Source organism: Apostichopus japonicus, chromosome 3 (genome assembly GCF_037975245.1).
Source record: "Apostichopus japonicus isolate 1M-3 chromosome 3, ASM3797524v1, whole genome shotgun sequence".
NCBI lineage: Eukaryota > Metazoa > Echinodermata > Holothuroidea > Aspidochirotida > Stichopodidae > Apostichopus > Apostichopus japonicus.
The window spans coordinates 19640796-19667624 of record NC_092563.1 but is presented as its reverse complement, the minus strand read 5'-3'; the positions used below and the strand labels follow the sequence as shown (position 1 = coordinate 19667624).

Sequence of the window (26829 nt, the reverse complement as noted above, 5' to 3'; positions counted from 1 at the left end):
TATTTCATATGTGCTAACTGTTTTTCTTGCCTTGTTGTTTCAGATGCAGAAGAAGACGGATAAAGACGCAGGACGATGCAACCAGAAGAAGAGGGGGGTGGGGTCCCAGGGTTAGTGGGTGGGTTATGTATTTGATATGTGCTAACTGTTTTTCTTGCCTTGTTGTTTCAGATGCAGAAGAAGACGGATAAAGACGCAGGACGATGCCACCAGAAGAAGTGGGGGGTGGGGTCCCAGGGTTAGTGGGTGGGTTATGTATTTGATATGTTCTAACTGTTTTTATTGCCTTGTTGTTTCAGATGCAGAAGAAGACGGATAAATACGCAGGACGATGCCACCAGATGAAGAGGGGGGTCCCAGGGTTAGTGGGTGGGTTATGTATTTGATATGTGCTAACTGTTTTTCTAGCCTTGTTGTTTCAGATGCAGAAGAAGACGGATAAAGACGAGGACGATGCCACCAGAAGAAGAGGGGGGTCCCAGGGTTAGTGGGTGGGTTATGTATTTGATATGTTCTAACTGTTTTTCTTGCCTTGTTGTTTCAGATGCAGAAGAATACGGATAAATACGCAGGACGATGCCACCAGAAGAAGAGGGGGGTCCCAGGGTTAGTGGGTGGGTTATGTATTTGATATGTGCTAACTGTTTTTCTTGCCTTGTTGTTTCAGATGCAGAAGAAGACGGATAAAGACGCAGGACGATGCCACCAGAAGAAGAGGGGGGTGGGGTCCCAGGGTTAGTGGGTGGGTTATGTATTTGATATGTTCTAACTGTTTTTATTGCCTTGTTGTTTCAGATGCAGAAGAAGACGGATAAATACGCAGGACGATGCCACCAGATGAAGAGGGGGGTCCCAGGGTTAGTGGGTGGGTTATGTATTTGATATGTGCTAACTGTTTTTCTAGCCTTGTTGTTTCAGATGCAGAAGAAGACGGATAAAGACGAGGACGATGCCACCAGAAGAAGAGGGGGGTCCCAGGGTTAGTGGGTGGGTTATGTATTTGATATGTTCTAACTGTTTTTCTTGCCTTGTTGTTTCAGATGCAGAAGAAGACGGATAAATACGCAGGACGATGCCACCAGAAGAGGAGGGGGGTCGGTAGTGGGTGGGTTATGTATTTGATATGTTCTAACTGCTTTTCTTTCCTTGCTGTTTCAGATGCAGAAGAAGAGGGATAAATACGCAGGACGATGCCACCAGAAGAATAGGGGGTCCCAGGGTTAGTGGGTGGGTTATGTATATGATATGTGCTAACTGTTTTTCTTGCCTTGTTGTTTCAGATGCAGAAGAAGACGGATAAAGACGAGGACGATGCCACCAGAAGAAGAGGGGGGCGGTCCCAGGGTTAGTGGGTGGGTTATGTATTTGATATGTTCTAACTGTTTTTCTTGCCTTGTTGTTCCAGATGCAGAAGAAGACGGATACAGACGCAGGACGATGCCACCAGAAGAAGAGGGGGTGGGGTCCCCAGGGTTAGTGGGTGGGTTATGTATTTGGTATGTTCTAACTGTTTTTCTTGCCTTGTTGTTTCAGATGCAGAAGACGGATTAAGACGAGGACGATGCCACCAGAAGAAGAGGGGGGTCCCAGGGTTAGTGGGTGGGTTATGTATTTGATATGTTCTAACTGTTTTTCTTGCCTTGTTGTTTCAGATGCAGAAGAAGACGGATAAATACGCAGGACGATGCCACCAGAAGAGGAGGGGGGTCGGTAGTGGGTGGGTTATGTATTTGATATGTTCTAACTGCTTTTCTTTCCTTGCTGTTTCAGATGCAGAAGAAGAGGGATAAATACGCAGGACGATGCCACCAGAAGAATAGGGGGTCCCAGGGTTAGTGGGTGGGTTATGTATATGATATGTGCTAACTGTTTTTCTTGCCTTGTTGTTTCAGATGCAGAAGAAGACGGATAAAGACGAGGACGATGCCACCAGAAGAAGAGGGGGCGGTCCCAGGGTTAGTGGGTGGGTTATGTATTTGATATGTTCTAACTGTTTTTCTTGCCTTGTTGTTCCAGATGCAGAAGAAGACGGATACAGACGCAGGACGATGCCACCAGAAGAATAGGGGGTCCCAGGGTTAGTGGGTGGGTTATGTATATGATATGTGCTAACTGTTTTTCTTGCCTTGTTGTTTCAGATGCAGAAGAAGACGGATAAAGACGAGGACGATGCCACCAGAAGAAGAGGGGGCGGTCCCAGGGTTAGTGGGTGGGTTATGTATTTGATATGTTCTAACTGTTTTTCTTGCCTTGTTGTTCCAGATGCAGAAGAAGACGGATACAGACGCAGGACGATGCCACCAGAAGAATAGGGGGTCCCAGGGTTAGTGGGTGGGTTATGTATATGATATGTGCTAACTGTTTTTCTTGCCTTGTTGTTTCAGATGCAGAAGAAGACGGATAAAGACGAGGACGATGCCACCAGAAGAAGAGGGGGGCGGTCCCAGGGTTAGTGGGTGGGTTATGTATTTGATATGTTCTAACTGTTTTTCTTGCCTTGTTGTTCCAGATGCAGAAGAAGACGGATACAGACGCAGGACGATGCCACCAGAAGAAGAGGGGGGTCCCAGGGTTAGTGGGTGGGTTATGTATTTGGTATGTTCTAACTGTTTTTCTTGCCTTGTTGTTTCAGATGCAGAAGACGGATTAAGACGAGGACGATGCCACCAGAAGAAGAGGGGGGTCCCAGGGTTAGTGGGTGGGTTATGTATTTGATATGTTCTAACTGTTTTTCTTGCCTTGTTGTTTCAGATGCAGAAGAAGACGGATAAATACGCAGGACGATGCCACCAGAAGAGGAGGGGGGTCGGTAGTGGGTGGGTTATGTATTTGATATGTTCTAACTGCTTTTCTTTCCTTGCTGTTTCAGATGCAGAAGAAGAGGGATAAATACGCAGGACGATGCCACCAGAAGAATAGGGGGTCCCAGGGTTAGTGGGTGGGTTATGTATATGATATGTGCTAACTGTTTTTCTTGCCTTGTTGTTTCAGATGCAGAAGAAGACGGATAAAGACGAGGACGATGCCACCAGAAGAAGAGGGGGCGGTCCCAGGGTTAGTGGGTGGGTTATGTATTTGATATGTTCTAACTGTTTTTCTTGCCTTGTTGTTCCAGATGCAGAAGAAGACGGATACAGACGCAGGACGATGCCACCAGAAGAATAGGGGGTCCCAGGGTTAGTGGGTGGGTTATGTATATGATATGTGCTAACTGTTTTTCTTGCCTTGTTGTTTCAGATGCAGAAGAAGACGGATAAAGACGAGGACGATGCCACCAGAAGAAGAGGGGGCGGTCCCAGGGTTAGTGGGTGGGTTATGTATTTGATATGTTCTAACTGTTTTTCTTGCCTTGTTGTTCCAGATGCAGAAGAAGACGGATACAGACGCAGGACGATGCCACCAGAAGAATAGGGGGTCCCAGGGTTAGTGGGTGGGTTATGTATATGATATGTGCTAACTGTTTTTCTTGCCTTGTTGTTTCAGATGCAGAAGAAGACGGATAAAGACGAGGACGATGCCACCAGAAGAAGAGGGGGGCGGTCCCAGGGTTAGTGGGTGGGTTATGTATTTGATATGTTCTAACTGTTTTTCTTGCCTTGTTGTTCCAGATGCAGAAGAAGACGGATACAGACGCAGGACGATGCCACCAGAAGAAGAGGGGGGTCCCAGGGTTAGTGGGTGGGTTATGTATTTGGTATGTTCTAACTGTTTTTCTTGCCTTGTTGTTTCAGATGCAGAAGACGGATTAAGACGAGGACGATGCCACCAGAAGAAGAGGGGGGTCCCAGGGTTAGTGGGTGGGTTATGTATTTGATATGTTCTAACTGTTTTTCTTGCCTTGTTGTTTCAGATGCAGAAGAAGACGGATAAATACGCAGGACGATGCCACCAGAAGAAGAGGAGGGTCCCAGGGTTAGTGGGTGAGTTATGTATTTGATATGTTCTAACTGTTTTTCTATCCTTGTTGTTTCAGATGCAGAAGAAGAGGGATAAAGACGCAGGACGATGCCACCAGAAGAAGAGGGGGGTCCCAGGGTTAGTGGGTGGGTTATGTATTTGATATGTTCTAACTGTTTTTCTAGCCTTGTTGTTTTAGATGCAGAAGAAGAAGGATGGTGGGTGTGGAAGGTGGACGCAGACGTAAGGAGGTGGAATAAAATGCTGGACGATGCCACCAGAAGAAGAGGAGGGGTGGGTCCCAGGGTTAGTGGGTGGGTTATGTATTTGATATGTTCTAACTGTTTTTCTAGCCTTGTTTTTCAGATGCAGAAGAAGGATGGTGGGTGTGGAAGGTGGACGCAGACGCAAGGAGGTGGATTAAGATGTTGGACGATGCCACCATAATAAGAGGAGGGGGGGTCCCAGAGTTAGTGGCTGGGTTATGTATTTGATATGTTCTAACTGTTTTTCTAGCCTTGTTGTGTCAGATGCAGTAGAAGGATGATGGTTGTGGAAGGTGGATGCAGAAGGAGGTGGATTAAGATGCTGGATGATGCCACCAGAAGAAGAGGGGGTCACAGGGTTAGTGGTGGGTTATGTATTTGATATGTTCTAACTGTTTTTCTAGTTTTGTTTTTCAGATGCAAAAGAAGAAGGATGATGGGTTTGGAAGGTGGACGCAGACGGAAGGATGTGGATTAAGATGCTTGACGATGTCACCAGAAGAAGAACAAGGGGAGTCCACGAGTGAAGGATGATAGAGTGGGATGAACATGGATGAGGTTGCAGGACGACGATGATAAAAGATGGATGAAGACTGAAGAAGAACAAAGGGAGTCCAGTAATGAAAGATGATTGAGTCGGATGAAGGTGGATGAGGTTGCAGGACGTTGATGATAAAAGATAAAAGAGGAAGACTGCGCAAGCAAATTCATTGATAAAGACTGCACGGCGATTAAGTCGGAACAATTAAAGGCAGAAAATGACAGGATTAGAAGAATGAATAAGGTGAAGATGAATAAAAACGTAGGACAGCCATGACTGTGATGACGAAAGAAGATGGAGGTAATGCTGTATCAGAGGGAAAGGTGGACAATCAGCGGACAATAGACCTGCATAAGTGTTTTGTTGCTACACTATATATCTTGGGGCATATGCTCTTTCACAGAACGTCATACCTCCTGTGCAATTGTATGTATGCTAAAATGATGGAACAGGCATGCAACGATAATACCCAAAATTTTGACAAACTGAATTACCTGTATTTATTATCTGTTAAAAATATGTATTTCCAAAAACATTTACGAAAATAGAGTGTGTTCATGTAATTAAAATCACGTATATTCACGTAAATAAAGTCATGAACCCTTCCATGGTTTTCCCAATCAATAGGAACCAATTTACCACTGGTATATGAACTAACAAAATCCCTAAATTGAATTGATTGGGTTTTTAGTCCAGGAGGATTTCATGATTTTACCACATCTGTAGAAATTTCAGCAACAGTACGTTGCCATAATGGAGCAATTATTGCATCCATTTTAAATCATTGTAGGCTTAATAGGTTATCAAAACTGATATTCGGTCTTTTTTGCGCTTAATAAATCATTTCTTAAATATATTTATTGATGCATTCATTTTTTCAAAGAGCTATGTGCATAAGAAATTTTCAAAAAACTCTGTGCAGTTTATTATATTTTCCTAAACTTATATTACCAATATTATCCAAATATAACTTGTTTTTCGCCGGCATACATTTGTGTTGGTGCGTACATGTGGGTGGATAGTTTTCCATGCAATTGAGTCCTGATATCATTTAAATCCTAATGTAAAACTATGTGTATTAGTAGTGTGAAGGAAGCTGGACCGTGACTTTGTTATATTCATTAGACTGCAATAGTGGTGCAACAGTGTTTTAATTTTTTAATAGCTGTCGGGGCATATGCTCTTTTACAGACCATAATCCTTCCTGTCCAGTTGTATGCTACAAGAATTAAAATCTGTTGAAATAGTTATGCCTAAAAAATCATGTGTGTGTAGAAATCATGATCCACGGTTTTCCAGTAGTCAATTAAAAATAGCTTTCTCCAAGCTTATTCAAATGAAATCATCCGTAGAATGTTGAAACTAACACATGCATGGGTATAGAAAGAGGTTTCTAGTTAAAGTGAAATTGATCATTTTCACCACATGTGTAGTTATTTTAGTCCAACTGAACATTTTTATGTTGGAGAAGTGTATTGCAACCTATCAAATTCGAGCAGGGTTAAAATTTCTCTAAGTATGAATATTTTTTGCATTTCTTATGCTTAATATTTCATTGCAGCATTTACTTATTTCTTTAATTTCATTCATGCATTCATTTTTACTTATATTGGTTCATATATTTATAGTTCAATTGAATTGTTCTCTTTTGCTGAGCTTCCTGAATGATTATATAAATGTAATTTGTTTGCATTGGACAATTACAGCTTATTAAACATATTTGGTATGATACCAGCAACAATCATGAAGCAAATACATTCATAATTTACCTAAATATACTTCAGTCACGGGGAGGTCGGATAAACGCGACTCTACGGCCAAATTTCATCATATTATCTGAGAGCTCACTGTTCTTGACACTCCACTTACTCCTACCCCCCACCCCAAACTCAGTCGTACTCCTCCCATCTTCCAGCCCAAAGATGTAACCAAAGTTATGTAACCAGACCTCTTGGTCTGGTATGTAACCTCTTGGTATGTAACCAGACCTCTTGGTCTGTTATTAGGCTAAAATCAGTAAAAAGTATATTCACGCAGTTACTCGAAATGATTTGCTATTTTAATGCGTTTACCACATGGGGGGGGAGGGGGTTACATTATTGTGACACTGTTGACATTATTGTAACATTATTGTGTGACATTGTGTGACATTGTGTGTGTGACATTGTGTGACATTGTGTGACATTATTGTAACACTGAGGCTAGTGCAACCTTAGTGAAACAAACAAGAGCAGGGAGTCAAAATGTTCCTTCATATTCTACGCCCACTCCCGCTCTCCTTAGGTGATGTCCCGTCTTCAACCAATGAACCAAATTTCCACGAAAAGAGTTACAGAACCTGTCGTGCAATCATGTTTCTCCCTTTCTTGATTCAGGAGGGGGAAGACTTTCAGAATGATGATAATGGTAGACTATATTTATTATGTAATGTTCTATTGTAGCCCCCCACCCCCCCCCCCAACAGGTTGTTACTAGCCGAGCGGCTGTTGGTTCTATAGGGCCGCTCTCGGCCACCCTATATGTCAAGATCAATGTGGGACAACTACAAGTTAACACAACCTGAACCAATAAAACACGAACAAATAAATTAAGTTTTGCACTACCAATAAATTTAATACAAAACCGCTGCCCTCGTGGGCAGGTGTCTACAAGCCAAGTTATATATTACTTGAGGTCATCGCAGTGACCCCCCAATTAGAATGTAGCAAGGTGATAATTAATATTTCACCAATAGGCAATAAATCACTAACACAGTTTATGATAGAAAGAAATAAACTGCCCAACCTTAATATATTCCCTATAGTATCAATATTTAATTAATAACATTGTAAATCCACATAAATCTCAGCTTATAATTTATATAAATAATAAGGAGACGTACCTGCGAAGTCCGTTGCAAAAACGCATAAGTCCCAAATCTACACAATACGTAGTCGTTGTCTCGGGGAAAATTCAACCCGAATCGAAGCCACCCAAGATCCACAAATACAAGAATAATCCCACAGGGTGAAGCGATAAATTCGTCCTACGCAAACACCTTGTTCCCATTTTGTTAATGGGTTTAGAGTAATAATTTAAAGGGATTCAGACAAACGGGGAAATACGCCACCAATATTATAAGAAAAGGGACTCGGACTTGCCTAAACTATAAAAGAACAGTTAACTTACTTTTAACGAACTGGCCAACGGACCTCACCAGGCTCACTGGTCAGCGGATAACACTAAAAACATAACACACTCTGGGTGCGCTAACTTAATACAAATACTGACTCGAATTCTCGGACCTTCGCGTGCCTCGAACATTCCACATAGCTAACCAGACTTTTGTCACGAGAGCTGGACAGTTGAAAGGGAGACGGAAACAAAGGAATAAAATAGCATGTGCAACTACAACAATTCACTATACACATCAAAGAAATTATATAGATCAAACAGACCCCCAGAGATAAAACAATACACACAAACAGGAAAACTACTCCAGCAGTCATGCCAGCTATGTACGGATATGGTAGGCCATACGGGAAATAATTGCTGGTATATAATGTCCATACGAATTAAAATTATTACCGGTATTAATTCTATTTAATACCGGCATTAATTCTCAGCCAATCACCATGTAGCTTCATATGCCGGTATTAAATAGAATTAATACGGACATTAAATTGAATTAATACGGGCATTAAATAGAATTAATACCGGCATTAAATAGACCAATCACATTAGCGAATTTTGAAGCTGTTATCATGCTCTGAGCTAGTGTTAATCCCTCTTGCTGTAGCGTGAAAGCAGCGCAGTTATTTCTGCTGTAGGAACAGGGGTGGGAGCCGGAGGCCTATGGGGACACGTGCCCCCCTCCCCCATTTTTTTGCAAAATTGCAAATGTGCCCTCAAGCAAGCATACTAACACATCACATGTATTTAAGTTATATGGCCGGTGTGTATCGGTTTATAACATAACGAGTGGTGGTTGTGGAATGAGTGCCCCTCTGATTTTGTGCCCCCCCCCCACACATTTTGGAAGCTTCTTCCCCCTGTGTAGAAAGCAAAGTACAACGCAATGGCACGCATTACAGACAAAGTACAATACTGGGTGAATTTCGTCGAGAAGCGAATGATACTTGTAGGTTATTGACAAATGTTGACTCCCACTCCCACACAATCCGTTGTTTTACCAGTTCGCAATGCTTTGAACAGGTTTGTTAATCTTCGAAGAGCATTACGCTATGCAAAGCTTGGAAGAATCCTGAAGGAAGACGAGTACAATTTCGCATCAGTATCTCTGGATGAACTAACGGGGAAACTTTTACGCCCGGCACAATAGCTGGAAACTTGTTAATAACATTGCATATTACATGTAGCGCAACTCAAGTTGCAGTGCCAACTAAACAAATATGGTATATTTAATGCCCGTATTAATTCTATGTAATACCCGTATTAATTCTATTTAATGCCCGTATTAATTCTATTTAATACCCATATTAATTATATTTCATGCCCGTATTAATTATATTTAATGCCCGTAATTATATTTGATGCCCGTATTAATTATTTAATACCGGCATTTGAAGCTGCATGGTGATTGGCTGAGAATTAATGCCGGTACTAAATAGAATTAATACCGGTAATAATTTTAATTCGTATGGATATTAAATCAGCAATTATTTCCCGTATGGCCTACCATATACGGAGGCGTTTACGTTACGCATCTCCGGGCGACCAGTATTTTTTTCCTAGAACGCTAGCGCAAATATAGCACAAATATTGCGCAACAATTGCCTTAATTATTAGGAATCTAGGCTCCGCCCACATTTATTATGTACCTCAACTCCAACAGAAGAGAGTGTGCATACACTGCATACTTGTATTGCTCTTATTAAAGCCCTAGTAGCCGTTTGAAAAGGGCTTCAAAAGGCACAAACTGCGAGCAACTTTATATTTCCTATTCCAAATGTACTGTAGTGGTAGAGTTGGAATAAAATCTGACACATTTGACATTAAATTTCTCAAAAAAGAAGCTGAGAGATGCATAGAATGTTGACCCTTTTCAGTTATTTATTCATAAACCAAATCAGTAGCTTAGGAAGTTTGTCAACATTGAGCACTGAGATTGATTTCATCAAAAATTAGTGTGTAAATAGGGATATTCAATGGGCCCTAGTCAAATTATTGCAGGGGCTCAGCCCACCCCCTAGCCTATGTTAATACAGGCCCCCTGAGCCTATGTATATATACAGGCACATAGCCAGATATTTGTCATGCAAAGGTTTATCTTGTTTTTTCTGATCTGGCCCACAGAAGGGTTCCATAGGGGTCCCCTCCCACTTGAGTACTATCTACCACTAATATCAGGTAGCCGACACCAAGGTCAGCAATTTGCCCTCAATATTGGGGGGGGGGGGGCATTATGGCCATTAAATCGTCGCCCATTAAAATAGGGGGCATACCCCCATGATAGCGGATGCCAAAACTGGGTAACCGATGCCAAAACCAAGTAACCAACGTCAGAACCAGGTAACCGAGGCGATACGAAAGCTGGGTAATCGGTGCCAAAACGGGGAAACTGCCACCGATACTGAGTATAACCAGCGCTAAAACTGGGTGTCCGCAAAACGCAGGTAATCGCCTAGTATATAATATATATTATAGGGTCCGTGTATTCATATTATTAGTTTGGTTAGAAACACAAAAAGCATGATTTATAAAGTACATAACTTAATTTCCCAGTTATATGTTTATTTTCAAAACAACAGATATAAATTGACAAATTATAATTTATATATCATAAAAAATACTTATATGTAATAATTAAAACATGGTGATATACAGTTCTATACTGTGAGGAGGTGAGACGTGTAATGTGACACGTCACATGTTTAACCATGAACGCAAGGTGTTTCAACCCTAACTAATTAAACCTCATTGGTTATTTTGACAGTGACTAATCATCCCACCTGTAAATGAACACAGTGTTTAAATATGTGACCCTTGAAGCATACCTATGGCATGTCATGTGTTAACACATGGCCCATAAGCCTAAAACAATAAAATATTGAATATGATATGCAAATTAGGTTATAGCTTATATCATAGCTAAAAATGCATTTAATCAATTAAGGACCTACCTATATGCACCAATATTTCTATCAAGATTAATGTAAAATGCAGTTTAAAAATATGTTATTATACACATACTGACAGTTGAAACAAATATACACTTTGTATTAATCATTTTAAATTTGTATTACAAAAGCTGAACTGTTATAAATGCATACATGTGTTTATTTTTAAACACCTTCCGAATATGTTTTTGCATTTAAACACAATGTTTAAGTTGCATTCATACATACAGACACAGTAGACACACACATACATAAGGCACATTTAGTACTGCTCCTTCCACATCGCAGCACTTAGAGAACAAAAATACAATACAAGAAATAATAATACACAAATATATACACAGATGCACTGCGAAGCAAAGGCCTAAACACTAAAACAAAAATGGCAAAAGATCAATGTGTTCAAAGGCTGTGACAGCCTGGCGTTTACTTTGGTGTTCAAAACTAAACACTTTCAATTTACAGTGCAAGGGCGGCGGAACGGGGGGGCACAGGGGGCACGTGCCCCCCCCCCCACTTTTCCTCAGGTTAAAAATGTGCCCTTTTTCTACATAAAAATTGAGGTGTCTCAAGTTAGCAAGAGGCCATGGGAACCAGAATGAACACTCGGGAAGGCCGTTTCCGGCCATCTGAGGGGTTTGTAAAACCCAAAATTTTCTTCTACGCTCCGCGCCAACCGATGGTGGCGCTCCGCTCAGATAGTCGCGCATACAACTTTGCAAATCCTGGATACGCCCCTGACATTTAATGAATTTCTGTGGGTCAAACTCAAAACTATTTCCAATGGAAAAAAATTGTTACGATATTAGCAAGAAATAAACTCTAATTCGATAGATTCCTACATTAGCAACTAGCATGATTTCACCTCATTTTGTCTCAAAAGAAAACTTGTTGCTTGTTTCCCAATTTGCACATTGGATATTGCAGTGCTAGTATGCATATTTTCCTTGGGGGGGGGGGGGGCGGGGGGCATTGATGGAGTGATGTGTATACGCAAATAAGATAATACAATAAGAGTTATGAAGGGTACTAAATATAAGGCTGCAACAGTCCAATCGAATTTCTGCAAAGTGCCTTTTGATGTCGGTGCCCCCCAGATTAAAAGTGCTTCCGCCGCCCTTGTTACAGTGTACTTGTTGACTACCAAACTTTCTGAATAACTTTGCAAGAAGCAAGTGGGCACATCACCATTGTTGTAATGCTTGGAAAGTAGTTGGTACTCAAGTACTACTGGAGTACTGATTTGCAAGTACTCGACCGTTTAGTATTTGTACTTGGATGTTAAGTACTCTGTATCAGATGACAAAGTACCCATACTTGTGCAATGGCACTCAGTATCAAAAGTACTCAGAATATGCTAACACTTTTCCAAATATTCTGGATTTGAACTTATTTCAATTACTTTCTTTCCATTCATGTCATATTTTGGTTTGTCTACAAATTATACTATCCCCGCTTCACCTATATAGTGTACATATTTTGTTATCACATAGTTGTCTCTAGAGCTGCTTTTGTGTTCTAGTATAAGCCTGTGTAGATATTATCAATTATCCAGGGAATGCATAGTCGCAACTCGCAATGCTGCATTTAAATTATTCAACGGTATTGGAAAATACTCCACAAGTACTTGAAAGTACTCAGATAAAAAAGTATTTGCTCGGACCCAACTGTATCGTACTCGGACAATAAAGCTCATATTCGGTTCTTAAAATACTTTAATACTCTGATCATGATACTTAGTACTCAGAGCTAGTGTTGGCACTATGATTATAATTAGTATTGCATGGGTGGAACCCCTCCTTCCAAAAATTTTGGGGGATTTTCAAATTCGGGGGGGGGGGAGTTTGGGGGAACTTGGGATCACGAATACCAATATTAAGCATCAATTTGGACTTTTAAACATTTAAATAAGTTGTACTAGTTTTATGACAGTTTGGCTTAAGTAGTATAAAAAAAATGCTGATAAAATTAAGAAACGCCCCAACCCCCTCCCCCCCCCCCCAAAAAAAAAATCAGGGCGAAATTCACCGCATACGAATTCTCCTTAACGGGATCGGCAAGAAAGTGAGGGAATCCCGCAAAAGCCATGCTTAGCGCTAACACTCAGTGTTCAGAGCCCTAAGAAGTACTCCAGTTCTTGGTACTCTGATACGAGTACTCAACTACAACACCGCAGTGACTTCACTAGAAGTAGCAAGATTACTTTTTGGCAAAGTGATTTGGCTAATAATCCATGCATTTTGTCAATGAAAATGATTTAACTCGAGTCAGTCCATCTAATGACTCAAATTCAAGTCTACACATGGCTTACTGCACTATGTCGGTTTCCAAAGCTACGGTTTTCAGTAACACAGGTGGCCAATGAATGTGGTGCATGTCTACCCTTAGGGAGAGGAGTGGAGATAATTTTGGTTTTCTTTCTTTAATGTTTGCATAACCATTTTACTGTAGTATAAGTCGATGTTTTCCTTAAACAGTTCTTTATCGGAAGGCGACCGCCCCACCCCCCCCCCCCCTCCCTCTGACCCACCTCATGATATCCCAGCCTACGCCCAAGGATGGTGTCTGCTGTTATGTTATATCCCTTTGTCGATGTGAAACATACAAAAGGTTACAGCCATTTCATATTTCAAGCCGACCAAACCACGATGATGCCGTATTATCTGCCTAATGCAATTCTGAGAACATACGATGTCAATGAAAGGTGATTGAACACTCTTTCTGGGATTCAAGCCCTCTACAACTCTCTCTTTTAATATAAAAGGACTAGAAAGTAAGTAAAACAACATTTTTATTCCACAGATTTAGCAGATTTTAAAGGTGAAAATCTCGAGCAATGGAAAAGCTATTGAGAGAGTACTAGCACTTCATTTTTCTTTCCTTTTTGATTAAATTTGACTAAAATTATGCCTAATCTGTTTAGCTATCCAGACTGTTTCGAGAAAGAAGAGTGATAAAAGAACGAAAGTCCACAGAAGAAACAATAAGCCTAAACAGACTGTTTATCTCTTCGCAAGATTTCTACTTTATTTCCGCATGATCGTTATGGTTCATCGTTAGTATTACTCTATAGCATACACGCCTGTGTCCGTCCACAGGTTTACGCCTTGTAGGTTTCAAACATATGTTCAGCTTTATTCAATTAATTTTGCAAAATACAATGGTAAGTATGTACTTGATTTCTACTTCGATCAAATTCACCAAAAAATCCCTCTTTCCAAATAAATCAATCAAAGCGGCAATAAACAAAGAAGATCAATCAATTTGGTTGATAGCAATTAATGAGGGTACACTCAAATAACCTTAATTCCCTAACGTTATATTAGTACCTTTGGAATACATTCTCTGATTTATTATACCAACTCAAGTATCCACCACATAGGAGGCAATCCCAATAAGATTTTTTCTCTACAAGGGTACAGGTCAGATTATTAAGTGGCAGTTACAGTCCCTTTACACTACGAGTGAATAAACAGACAAAGGCAGGCGCGTAGCCAAGGGGGGGGGCGAATGGGGCAGCCGCCCCCCCCCTTGAGCATATTTTTTTTTAATGTTTTTATGATATCGCTAGTATTTTCAAATGAGAAAATGCTAAGATGCAACTTACAAGGCCTGGGAAGTGCCATTTCCAGCGATCTGGGAGGCATTCTAAGCCAAAATTTTCTTGTACGCTTCGCGCCAACATGGTGGCGCTACGCTTAGATAGTTTTCAATGCCGAATGTACAGTTTCGCCCCTCCCTTGGCAAATTCCTGGCTACGCGCCTGGACAAAGGCCTTCAAGAATATGGTTTCTTTAAGATTGCAGAATTATGGTATACAAAAGCAATGCTATATTTCTTTGAAAATACAAAAAGAAATCATAAGCTGCCAAACTGAAATGTTATGCTTCTTGATGTTTAAGTCCATGATATTATCTCTTACGGTGTTGTGAATCGTCATTTTAGGATTAAAAACATATTTATCTATGCCAACAAAATTAAACAAATGCTAAGTGATACTTATATATTAAATAGTTTCTACAAATGCCATCTTTCTCTCCCTTCCACAATAAAAATATTTTTCTTCTCTTGATAAATGTATCGACAATTCTATAAGGCACCTCTTTCAGTTCACTTGATTGAAAACAATGTACGAAAGATCGTTTTTCATGGAAATATCAATAAAAAAATGTCCCGACTTATACTGACAAGATAACTGCACTTGCTTTATTGACAAACATAACGCTAAGAATATTTCTGTTAACAGTGCAAAAAAATATATGTTTCTCTATTAGAGAGACAAATTTTCCATACTTTCCTCCAAAACAGGGTAATTACAACTGTCTAAGACAGTCGATCTAGCATCCTGCCCTACATATACCTGTGGTGTGTGGGCCCTAAAAGTCTCTTCGGTGAGAAGTGTAAATTGATCAAAGAAGGGCTTAATCTCAAATATCTTTTGAATGGTTTCTTGACTCAAACCGCAGTAGCAATGCAACACTTTTAATTTACTTGCCTTCTCAACAAAGGCCAGTAACAATCTTTGAAATTCTTTGGAACCTTTTGTAAAAATGGTCAACTTTTCAATGGTACCACTGTAATAGGAGTCGATCAGGGCTAGTTCTGTCTCCAGTTCTGCCATAACATTAAGATTTATCTGTACTACTGGTATCTGGTGGTGCATAATCTCCCTGATGGTCTCCTTCTCGATGGTATGATCAAAATGGAGAGCGACCCGTAACTTGGGGAGAGACTTGGTGACTCTGTCCCACACACTTGGAGATATTGGAGGACGAAACCTATCATGCCTTAGACACTGCAAGGACAAATACCCCAGTGACTCCCGTTTCTTCTCGGTAAATGCAAGCATCACCTCATCGGTAACAGACACGTGGTAACAGAACAATTTCGTCAATTTACGACATTTCTGAACCAGATTCAGAAGCCCAGCAGGGCTGACTTTGCAGATCAGTGACGTATTCTGAATATTGAGGATTTCCAAAGAAGGATGGTTTGAAGCTAGGAGATTAATGGTTATATCAGTGAATGCTACATTTAATCCACTCAGATCAACCTCAATTAAGGAGGTCATCACACTAAGCTTGGGATCAGGAGGACCGAACAACTCGGCCAAGCTGCTGAGAATGTCATTTCCTTGGAACATCAAAGGATTATCTGCAATGAAGAAAATTCCGAGCCTTTCAAGTCGTCTCTCGTCTGCCCTAGAGAGGCTGGTCACCACCCTGCAGAGGTTGTCGCAGTTGACACGAATCTGGGGGTCGATGTAAATGCGGACTGACTTCAAGTCATTGGCATGATCCTCGATGCACTTTAACAGCTTTGAATGGGCCTTGGACCTGAAGGCGAACGAGAAATGCCGCCAAAGGGAGGCACTTTGGAAAGCTGCAGCCCACTTCTTGCAGGTCAGTGAGGCTGTAAAACGATCACCTAGATCTAGCCAGGAGTAGATGATGAGAATAACATGATTAGGTAGATTACCAAATCCTCCTTTCTGATCACTGTTGGACATTTCGATGATATGTATCAACCTGTGGATGATAAGCATTTTGAAAGACCCAACTTTAAATATAGTTGATTGCATTCTTACCCAACTTACACAGTATGATCATCAAAGTTTGGCATAAATTTAAGGGTACTGTATATCCAAAGTAATAAGTATTTCCAAAAACAAACAAATGCATTTACAGTACTTTGCATATCATTTTTAAGAATCTTTTCCATGGATCTTTGAAGATGGGCAAACTTGGGTACGTACTGCACCACACAAATATATACATGAGTAAAGAATACATGATATTTGGGTCAATTCTTTGCGACAGCATCACAGCAAATGTCAGCTTCCCGAACAGGCAAATGCCAATATTGGCATCTAAACCTGATTTCAAGAACTGGCAAATACTTCAAAAGGCAAACACAGAACTAGCGAATGCCAGCTTAATGTTTCCTTTGATATGTCTATCGTAGCACTGTGGTAATGGCCTTTGCATAAGAGTCATTTATAGTCTGGTCTGAAGTGGGTAAAGTTACGTTACAAGAGCAACAACTAATATGCATGCATGGAACAGGGAACACCATATGATTCATATAGGTTCCAATTCACTTCAAGTGTCTATAAAATACACAATTTTTGCTTACAAGTTTTGGATTTTTCTCCCAAACTGAGAAGACCATAATTATACAGTTTGAATATATGAAGCCCTGGATGGCACAAAAAATCTATATAGTTCCTAAATATTTAAACCAGCCAAGGCTCAACCAGCAATGACTCAAATGCTACATTCCATTTCTCCTAATGCCGGTGCCACCTTTAACCACCACCCTATTTTTTTGTGAATAGAACATTATCGTTAATTACCAACTACTTATTCATTAGAAAGCCTGAACATGTGCAAAAAAATACATTTATAAAAAGAAGGAAGAGAAATAATGGTAAGTTGGTAACAAAATAAATGAAAGATAAAATAGAAAGTTCTTCTTTGGGACCACAGTGATATTTTCTTTATCCTCTTTGGGTGAACATGAAGACAAGCCTTCTTTCTCATAATTATCTATTCTTAGGCAGTCCTTTACCATGTAGGGCTCATTCAATATGCTGTATAGTTCAACCTGAACTGTAATACTTACACGGTGAAACTCACTTTCACAATCACCCTGTAGGCCTAAATAAATTTCTAAAAAAATTAAACAAAACTTCTGGAACTAGGTACTAATGGTAGTGGGCCAGCAGGTACCCAGATGCAAACATTACTCCCAACAAATGCCACACAGCATTCATAAAGGCAAGAAGATTTTATAGTAAATTCCCAACTATAGCCGGTTATCGGCAAAGCTTAGTGTCCAGATTTAAAGTATTGACACCCATGTCTGCCATACCATAGCTGGAGCAAAGATCATCTTTTGTTTTTACTTGGATGATACGTAAAGCTGGTTGGATAACATCATATATTAAAACTTATGCTAATTGCCAGCACATTGGCCAATCTGATATCCATCTGATATCCATGGTGGCGCTACGCTTAGATAGTTTGCCTAGAGGCTTTGCCCCTCCCTTGGCAAATTCCTTGCTATGCGCCTGACCACATTCTGAGCATTGCAGATGATGGATTGCCGCGAAGCGTACAAGAAAATTTTGGCCGAAAATGCCTCCCAGACCGCTGGAAATGGCACTTATTAGGAATTTTCTATTTTGAAATTTCTAGTGGTCGCCCCCTTCCCCCCCCCCCTGCACCCTTTGGCTATGCAACTGAATTACTGTAGGCCTACATCTGAAGTTCAAATGTCAATTTTGCTGAAGTATCAACTGCGTCGGTGAGACTAACAGGCTTAGGTCCTATTGCATTTTCTTTTACATCTGAATAACTGTGTGGCAAACGCTGGGGTGGGGGTGGGGTGGGGTATGGTTCTGCAACATACTACATAGTTGTAATATAGGCCTACTAACGACAGGCAGCTTGATGTACAACCATTCACAGCGATAGTGTGCAAGGTATCAAATGTGCGACACTGCTAACCGTAACTCCTACATAGTTCGGCTGACCGATATTCGAGAAGACTTTATCGTTCAAAGTGTTATACTTTTTCCAGACGATCCGAAATGTACAACGGACACAATTTTAAACTTACACGTTCACATTACCTTGAAGATGCGTCGATACAAACCCAACAAATTACGAAAAAGTCAGAACGACGGGTAGTTGTTGGATGTGTACGAATGTAAGGTATACCGTGTACAACTGTAGAGCCTTGCACTGTTTACATTCTTCAAATTCTCTTCCGGTTTTGAACAGATGGGCGTGTCTACAAACAATACAGTAGTAATTACAGACCATAATACAGTTTGGTTGGATCAAGTTAATATGCAAAATTATCACAAGCCTTTTGATCCAATGTGTGAAATTACTGTTAATTTAAATAGCAATAATACGATGGGCTAGGTTAACTTTCTTAGTATAATCTAGCCCCAGAATCTAAAACATATATTTAGAGTTACAAACGCTTGACACAAATTGAGACATCCATAACTACTTTACATAGACACGAGTGTTGCTGATCTTCCGAAAATAGGTTATACACCGGTGAATTGAATTAACAGGTTAGATGAGTCATGTCGCAGCGGTACCGGTCATGAAAGATGAGTCCAAAGGATCATCAACGTTGCATTAATGACTAGCTTAGGTATTTATAAAGCTCATTTCCGAAAGCCCATGCCTCTTCGCCAGCTAACGAAAACAGTGTTGTGGTTGTTGCACGTAAAAGTAAATTCAATTGAACTTGAAGTAGGACTAAGCCTTAGTTAGGCTAGCTACAGAAACTTACTAAATAAGTAATACCTACTACTAGTACTAGTAGTACTAAGGAATAACTATAAATGTTAGCCAAGGCTATAGCTCAGTGCCAAGTACTGCACCGCTATCTTGACTTTCTATTACTTTGTTAGGCTGTTCATATACATGATGTGTCGTGAGTGTATCGGTAATGTTACTGCTACAGTAGCCCTATTTTCACTAGGGCATGCAATGCCACCGGAATAAGGCAATAACAATTGTGTATGGACATTTTTCTAATTGCAAGAGGATATTTTCTGTCATATTTCATAATTATATTTCAGTATCTACCCTGATTACATTGCAATATATAAACTAGTATACTGTTACTGATAAAGTTGTCATGCTGTGGCTGATTAGAAATTTACAGCACCAATATAATTACTGAATGCAGATCACATATTTATACTGCATGTTGGTAGACCTACTATGTGATAAATGATTAATATAGCCCATTAGGAGTCCGGTTTTTGATCAGATAATTTGTGTGATGTTGTGCCTATTTTCAGAACACATTGAAATTTCTCGAAATAATGAAAATGTTGAGTCTGTGCATGCCAGTAATAGAGAAGCCAATCTACAGTAAATCTTTCATCACATGCACACATCCCATCTCACTTAAGCTGCACTTTCCATATATTTTCAACAAAAACACAAACATTGTCAACTGAAATGGAACAAAGAATTGGTACACTTGCATCTGACCTCTGTCAGTACGTACCCATGAACGGTGAAGTCTCCATACCCAGCTGCTTTTCATAGTGTTACTTAATTATTCACTTTTGAGATTGTTCAAGCTGCTTGTGACTTGTTTCTTCTTGTGCAGAAATTTGTTGGTATATAAGTGTTGATCTGAAACCTTGGTTTCTTTTGCAAACAAATTATCTTCTGCGATTTAGAAGTAAGAAATCAGTTTAAAAGTTTCTGTCCAAGTGCATATGTAGAGAAAAGTAATGATAAGATATAAGTCATGCTGTTAATGTCAGCATGCAGCCAAGTGCTGTAAATCTTCATCAAATTTCAAGTCATTTAGTCAGTACCAGATCACATGCATCTCCAGAATGTCCTATTATCTGCAATCTATTGTTTTCAAGTTCAAACTTAGAAGTTGTTCTAAGATCTTTCAAAGTAAAACATGTCACACTTTCTGCATCTTTTTTTAGAGAACTTTGTACATTGTCAGTGTGTGCAATTTCTAACATGTATGCAATTTATCTTTACTTTGAAGTTTCTCTCTACAATATGGTTCTATTGAAAACAAGGAGGATCATGTTTTCATTCATGATCTGCAAGCATAGTAGATAAGAAAATTGAGTTTCTTGTCTGTTCAACATTGTAAAGATAAATGTTTCCCTATATGAAGCCGCTTTTCTAACTTCATCCACGGCCCATCATATTTTTTGCTCTTTTTTTTTGTTTTATCAGGTTTGAGATGTAATCCTGTTGTCTGTTTTCAAAGATTACTGTGACGTTCAGCTGGACTTCACCATGACAGATGCACATGGAATTGCCAAATGGGAGAATTTGCCCGACCACGTAATTCTGCTCATATTCTCTATGCTTGATGTTGGAGATCGTTACTCTGCTTCTCTCTCTTGTCAGCATTGGGCAGAGGTGTTTGATAAAGCAGTACTATGGCGCCACTTTTCTTTCAACTTTCATTCCAGAGCCGATGCCAAACAGCTGAAATGTTTAGAGAAGCACGGAGGCCATCTCAAGTCAGTCTTTGTATTCGTAGACCCTCAAGGACCCTTCAATTGTGAAAACCTGTGCAGGGTCATAACAGGTTTGGCAAGACATGAAGAAAGGAAGTTAGAGAGGATAGGTATTTACTTCACAACGGAGAATCCTCTCTTCTTTCAAGGTAATGACATTCTAAGCAGTGTCGCCGAATTATTTGGTCCGCCTAATCCTAAGATAATCCTAACTGGTACATTGGTAGATGTCGATTTAAGTGGTCTCAATATTTCGTACACTGACATCTTATTTAATCTGCTATCATCAAACCATCCAAATTTGGAAGTGTTGAACATTCAGAATACTTCGCTATCTTGTCAAGTGTCTGCCGTGGCCCTATTCAACCTGGTGGAGAAGTGTCGCAAACTCAGACGGTTGTCCTGTTTTTACTCGTCCATGTGCGACAAACTGATGGAAGCCTTCACAGAGAAGGACAGGAGCCCTCTAGAGGTCCTTTCTTTTAGCTGTCAGAGAGAGGACAAGTTCCACAAGCATGTGTCCATCGAATCGTGGGACAAGATCACCAAGGCCCTCCCTAAGTTGCGAGTGATCGTTAATTTCGATCATACCATAGAGCGGCTCCTGATTCACAGCATCTTACACCATCAGATACCTCTCGTCGAACTCAGCCTGAGGACAATGAGTGAACTCCACAGAGAGGTGGCTCTTGTGGACTCGTACTTCAGCCAGTCATTGGAAAAGTTGACCATAACAACAAAAGGTTCAAAAGCCCTAGAGGAAGCTTTGCTGAATCTTGTGGAACATGCTGTCCATCTGAAGGCATTACATTGCCACTGTGGTCTGCAAGAAGATGTCATTGAAAAAATTAAAGCAATGAAGCCAAATTTACTTGATTGCACCCTTCACACGGAGGAGGATGTAGAAGGAATCGTGATTGGCCGAGAGGCTCGTGCATCTGTAATGGATGTGAGCAACTATTTGGACATCAGACGAGATAACGATGTATGATGGACTGGCGTGTTAGAGATGACTGGTTCGGTTGTTAGAACTGAATATTTTCAGTGATATGAGCATAAGCCATCTATAGGTGCAAGTTATATGTAAACCAAAGCACATATTGTAAAGATTTTAGAAATATTTAATGCAATATTTAGTAAATGAAGTTCTTTCTCTTTGCGGTTCCCACATCGCTGCATTTCAGAATTTTAAATTGCTTGCACTTTTGATACAAAACGTATTAAGAGATATTCGATATTATTAGTTTTATAATGCACTTTCTTTCTTTAAATTAGTAAGAAAAAGTCATAGTAAATGAAAAAACAAGATGTTTGGTATTAACTGTCCAAAGCTACGTCCAGGGCATTAATGATCAATCATAATGAAGCATATAAAGTCAGTCTTAATGGGCATACAGTAGTGTGGTGTGAACTCATACAACTGTTAAACATATTTAATACTCTTTTAAATTTTGGTCGTAACCTGTTATTAACAACTTAGATGACCTCGTGCACATTCTATCATATTTACCCCAACTGGGTTTTATACAAATTTATCTCTTGTCCAGGGCATTAATGATCAATCATAATGAAGCATATAAAGTCAGTCTTAATGGGCATACAGTAGCGTGGTGTGAACTCATACAACTGTTAAACATATTTAACACTCTTTTAAATTTTGGTCATAACCTATTATTAACAACTTAGATGACCTCGTGCACATTCTATCATATTTACCCCAACTGGGTTTTATACAAATTTATCTCTTGTCCACCAATTTAGTATTTTCTTGCAAAGAATTAGCTTTTTAAAGTTATGCCAAAGATTATGAACTTGTAAGTGCTTTTTGGCTACCTTTGTCAAAAGACAAAACACACTTGCAATGCAAAAAAGGTAGCTGTAAGAAATATAAACATGTTTTATGCTAATGCAGTGTTGTTAATGTGAAAACAGTCTACAGTCAAGTAAGATATTATATTGACTGACAGGATAGCTTTTTGTGTGTTTGTAATGTCAAATCTTACATTCATCAAAAGTTTGGGGAATCCATTCTGATTTATTATAAGTCATAATTACTTCCACATTACAGTACCTATAAGAAGTCATCTTAATTGATATTATACAAGAAGTACTTAATACTTTCAATATTGCTTTGCAATCATGGTCAGTTTCTGAATTTTTATTTTTTACTAATAGCACAGCCAATTGTGCTTTAAAAGTATTTAATTCCTTGTTTTGATCATGTATTACAATTTTTCGATATTTTAACAATAATTTTCTCTTCCTTTTATTTTCCCGTCATGAAAAAGTCATGGTAAGAATTACAGTAGTTAAACTTGATGTAAGTTTGGTGGAATAGATGGTAGTACTTTATGGATTATAAAATTCATTGTTCAAGCAATCTGTTCTCTGCAATTTTCCCTCATTCAATACAATATTCTATCAATCCTGCATTTTAACATTTTCAGTGTAGATTTAACCAATATTTATTATCTACGTTGGAAGTGAATACAGGGAAGAAATTACTGTTTGCAATTTGAATAACGTTGTTACTATTTTAGACGTATCTATCACAAGATAATGAAACTATCTGTGCACATATTCAGTAAGGGTATTACTTTGACTATTTTGCAATGGATATAACATTATTCACTATCCCATGATGATCAGCTTTACAATAAAAATACAAAGAAAAGAAAATTTGACTTCTAACTTTCTCTATTTTCTTGTTTGGTATAATTTTCTGGCATATAATATCAAGAAAAAACTTCTATGGCTGCCTTGGCTTTGAAAAGTTTCTCCTTCAAGATCAGTGAAATGTCTGGAACTTAATGCATTTGTTTTGATCCCTTGCAAAAGGCAAACAGATTAGATGCCATGGTGATTGCATCATTGTAGGGTGTATAAGAAGTGCATATGTGTGTGTGTGTGTCCATGTATGTGATGCTTATACTTTGTAAACAGCCCTGTTTAAATTTAACTCTGTAAGTACAGCTTGGATGAGTTTTATATGTGGTATGTAGTCCCACCCAGTGGCGTAGGAAGGTACTTCTGAATGGGGGGGCTACAGACTGATGGCTGGCCTGGGGGAGGGGTCTAAGGGGAGGGGGTGTCTCCCTCCCCTTTGGAATTTTTTGCATTTCCAGGTGGCCTCAGATGCAATTTGGTGCAATATAGCACACTTCAACACCCACTCCATTTTGTAAACTTAATTTTGTATTTTCACCTGGCCTTAGATGCAATTTGGTGCTCCAAATGAGATTTTTTTTCTCATTGGCAATGAAAAAGGGGTTTTCTGACTTGCGGAGCGGGGGGGGGGGCGGAATGATACTTCCGCCCCTCCACATTTTTCACTGGGGGGCTGGCGCCCCCCCAGCCCCCCCGGTTCCTACGCCCTTGGTCCCACCGTAGTAATTAAACTAAGAACCCAATTGAAAATTGGTGGAGGTGAAATGCCATTCAAGGTCTGACAACCTTGTAAACATGGTCACTGCAAAAGGAAAGCTTGTAGAATGTGGAACCCCCCTGCCCCGCCCCAACCTTGGTAAGTACAATACTGCAATTGATGAGGTTCATCGGTCCGCAGAGGTTTAAGTCTGAAAAAAAAATTGATTTTCATTGTCACATTGCCTTGTCAGTAATGTAATAATAATTACATTGTGGAAAAGAGCAACGAAATTTATATCATGAATGGACCTTGATTTGGGCTGATCCCTATATATAGTCAGTCAGTCATTTGTTAATTATTCATGTATTTATATAAGAAAACTTAACGATTTGATGGTCGGATTTTTCCTTCTGAAATTATTCGGTTGTTAACTTGTTGAAACAATACTGGCCCGGGGGCGGGGAAAGTAAACTGCAAGACAAATTATATCAGCCTGTGTAGAATTGTTCCATCCTGCAATTCAAGATGACTGGGCCTTAATTTTCTCTCAACTGTTAATTCTCATAGCGTTGTTTAATGGGTTATAATTTAGGATGGCTTTCGGTAAAACTATTGAACCCAACCAAACATTCTTCAGTTTTGCAAGAACAACATCTCACACATGCATGGAAGATATTTGACAGCAGCTGCGCATTGTAAACAAACTGTATGAACTGCAAGGAGCCTAAGGAGGTCAAGTTTTCCTTTAACAGTAATTTTTTAGTGTCGTATGAGGCGGTCCATTTTTACGACAGAATGAAATATATAGGAAGTCAAGCCATTCTGATTGATGAGCTTTCGATGTTTACAAGATAATATTTTCAATAGAAAAATAAGTATCATAATATAACAGGTGCGTATCCAGGGGGGGGGGGCGTTGGGGGCGCGCGCCCCCCGGATAAGGAAAGGAGGAGAGAAAAAAGAGAAGAAAAAAGGGAAAAGGAGGGGGAAAAAAGAAAAGGAGGAGAGGAAGGAAGGGAAAAGAAAAAGAAGAAAGAGAAAAAGGAGAAAAGGAGGGAGTAGAAGATAAACGCCAAGACCTCGGGAAGAGAAAGAGGAACAGTCATAATTACAGCGTTGACCCCTATAATGTACACAGGGTAGCCAGTGACAGATCGAGGATTACGGAGGTGACGTGCGCCTCACCCTACCCCTTACACCGACAACTCCATTTTTGACGTTTCCATTTTTCCTCTTTCACTAATGTATCTATATATATACAATATATGGTCTATCATAACGCGTGTGTGTGTATGGACGCCTTAAACAATTGTACAATTGTGCTATGGAACCAACTGTGGCTGGTCTTGAACTCAACCGAGTCGTCGGGGAACATGACGCACTTCGGGAAGGGGCGACCGCCCCCCCCCCCCCCCGAGCAAATTTTCTTTATGATATCGCTAGTAATTTCAAAAAAAGACAATGCTTAGATGCAACTTACAAGGCCTGGGAAGTGTCATTTCCAGCGATCTGGGAGGCATTTCAGTGGCGGATCCAGGATTTCGCCGAAGGGGGGGCCCAGATGGGAAATGCCTAATCGTCGTCCTGGGGGAGGGGTCTAAGGGGAGTGGGTGCCCCCCTCCCCTTTGGGAAAATTTCACAAAATATGGAGGTCCTCGGTGCAATCTGGTGCTACTTTTCGTGAAAGTTTGGAGTAAAATTTTTTTCCAATAAATCATGTATTCATGGTTTGCCGGGCATATATTTGCAATTTCGAGCAATGAGCTGGGATTTACGTCTTTGGGGAGTAGGTGGTGATGCAAACTACTTTTTACCAGGCTACTCCAGGCCATTTCATCTTGGATGCCCCTTCCAGATGGAGACTATTGATGCAGTCAGAGTGCCCCTCTCACCTTCACTTTATCAGAATGATGATGTACTCTTTTTGCAAATTTATTTTACAAAAAATTACACGCACAGTGGCGTAGCTAGGATTTTTTGAGTGGGGGGGCATGGGGGGCTGTTCTTTCTTGTGGGGGGGGCGGAGTTTACTATCTAAGCGGAGCGCCACCTTGGTTGGCGCGGAGCGTACAGAGAAAATTTGAGATTTCAGCACCCCCCAGATCGCAGGAGATGGCACCTGTGAGGCAAAATAGCAACCAAAAAGATGTGCAACTTTGGTGACAGAAATGCAAAAAAAGTTATTTCTCTTTCATGCTGACTGGCCTTGCCAACTCAGCCAGACTTTTAACTTGAGGGAAGTTGGCATCATTTGTCGTTTCAAGCTGTCAAGGCCTTTCTCCCAACTCAAACCCCTGTGGGCTACCGGTAGATTTGCAGGATATGCCCACATGTGGACTTAAATAGCATTAGAGGAAGGGGGTGGAAGACTAACACGAATCGATGTTTCGGTAATGGTCCACATTGATGGCTCGGTGCTTATTAGGCCATTTATTGGGTTTCTTGAGGCAGCTGTCATCAGAATCTGGCTTTTTGTGCCAATCGATGACCGATAACATGTATTGGTATATGTAAATTTCTTCTTCATATATCTAGCAACACTCTAAAAACAAATGAGTGGATTTCATTCCATTGGAGTGATCACTCGGCGCACTTCAAAT

The 26829-nt window shown here is 40.1% G+C and overlaps 2 protein-coding genes and 1 long non-coding RNA gene across 8 annotated transcripts in view; 1 reads left to right on the top strand and 2 right to left on the bottom strand.

The window, feature by feature from the left end:
- Positions 1-8164, bottom strand: part of LOC139965408 (uncharacterized) — an 85057-nt gene extending 76893 nt beyond the window's left edge. Inside the window, exon 1 of one of the 2 annotated variants that reach the window (XR_011792236.1) lies at positions 7873-8164. This is a non-coding gene — a long non-coding RNA (uncharacterized lncRNA). The remainder of the gene's footprint in view (positions 1-7872) is intronic. The other variant, XR_011792237.1, reaches the window with a different exon arrangement.
- A 6165-nt stretch (positions 8165-14329) lies between these two features.
- On the bottom strand, positions 14330-18602 carry LOC139965382 (F-box/LRR-repeat protein 8-like). Of its 2 annotated transcripts, none has more exons than XM_071967685.1 (2): positions 18460-18602; positions 14330-16351 (listed from the first exon to the last, which is right to left on the bottom strand). In XM_071967685.1, the coding sequence occupies exon 2, from the start codon at positions 16330-16332 to the stop codon at positions 15094-15096; it is 1239 nt and encodes a 412-aa protein (XP_071823786.1). In that variant the 5' UTR covers positions 16333-16351; positions 18460-18602; the 3' UTR covers positions 14330-15093. The 2 variants fall into 2 exon arrangements, with proteins under 2 accessions (XP_071823786.1, XP_071823788.1); XM_071967687.1 differs by having other exon boundaries at positions 18447-18594.
- A 153-nt stretch (positions 18603-18755) lies between these two features.
- LOC139965383 (F-box/LRR-repeat protein 8-like) lies at positions 18756-23546 on the top strand. 4 transcript variants are annotated; one of them, XM_071967689.1, is made up of 2 exons: positions 18756-18998; positions 20573-23546. In XM_071967689.1, the coding sequence occupies exon 2, from the start codon at positions 20636-20638 to the stop codon at positions 21851-21853; it is 1218 nt and encodes a 405-aa protein (XP_071823790.1). In that variant the 5' UTR covers positions 18756-18998; positions 20573-20635; the 3' UTR covers positions 21854-23546. The 4 variants fall into 4 exon arrangements, with proteins under 4 accessions (XP_071823790.1, XP_071823791.1, XP_071823789.1 ...); XM_071967690.1 differs by having other exon boundaries at positions 18756-19072; XM_071967688.1 differs by having other exon boundaries at positions 18924-19078.
- The last annotated feature ends 3283 nt before the right edge of the window (positions 23547-26829 follow it).

What these genes read in the sequence shown, in the direction of transcription:
- LOC139965382 (XM_071967685.1), bottom strand. Translation starts at nt 16,332, where the DNA reads ATGTCCAACAGTGATCAGAAAGGAGGATTTGGTAATCTACCTAATCAT.
- LOC139965383 (XM_071967689.1), top strand. Translation starts at nt 20,636, where the DNA reads ATGACAGATGCACATGGAATTGCCAAATGGGAGAATTTGCCCGACCAC.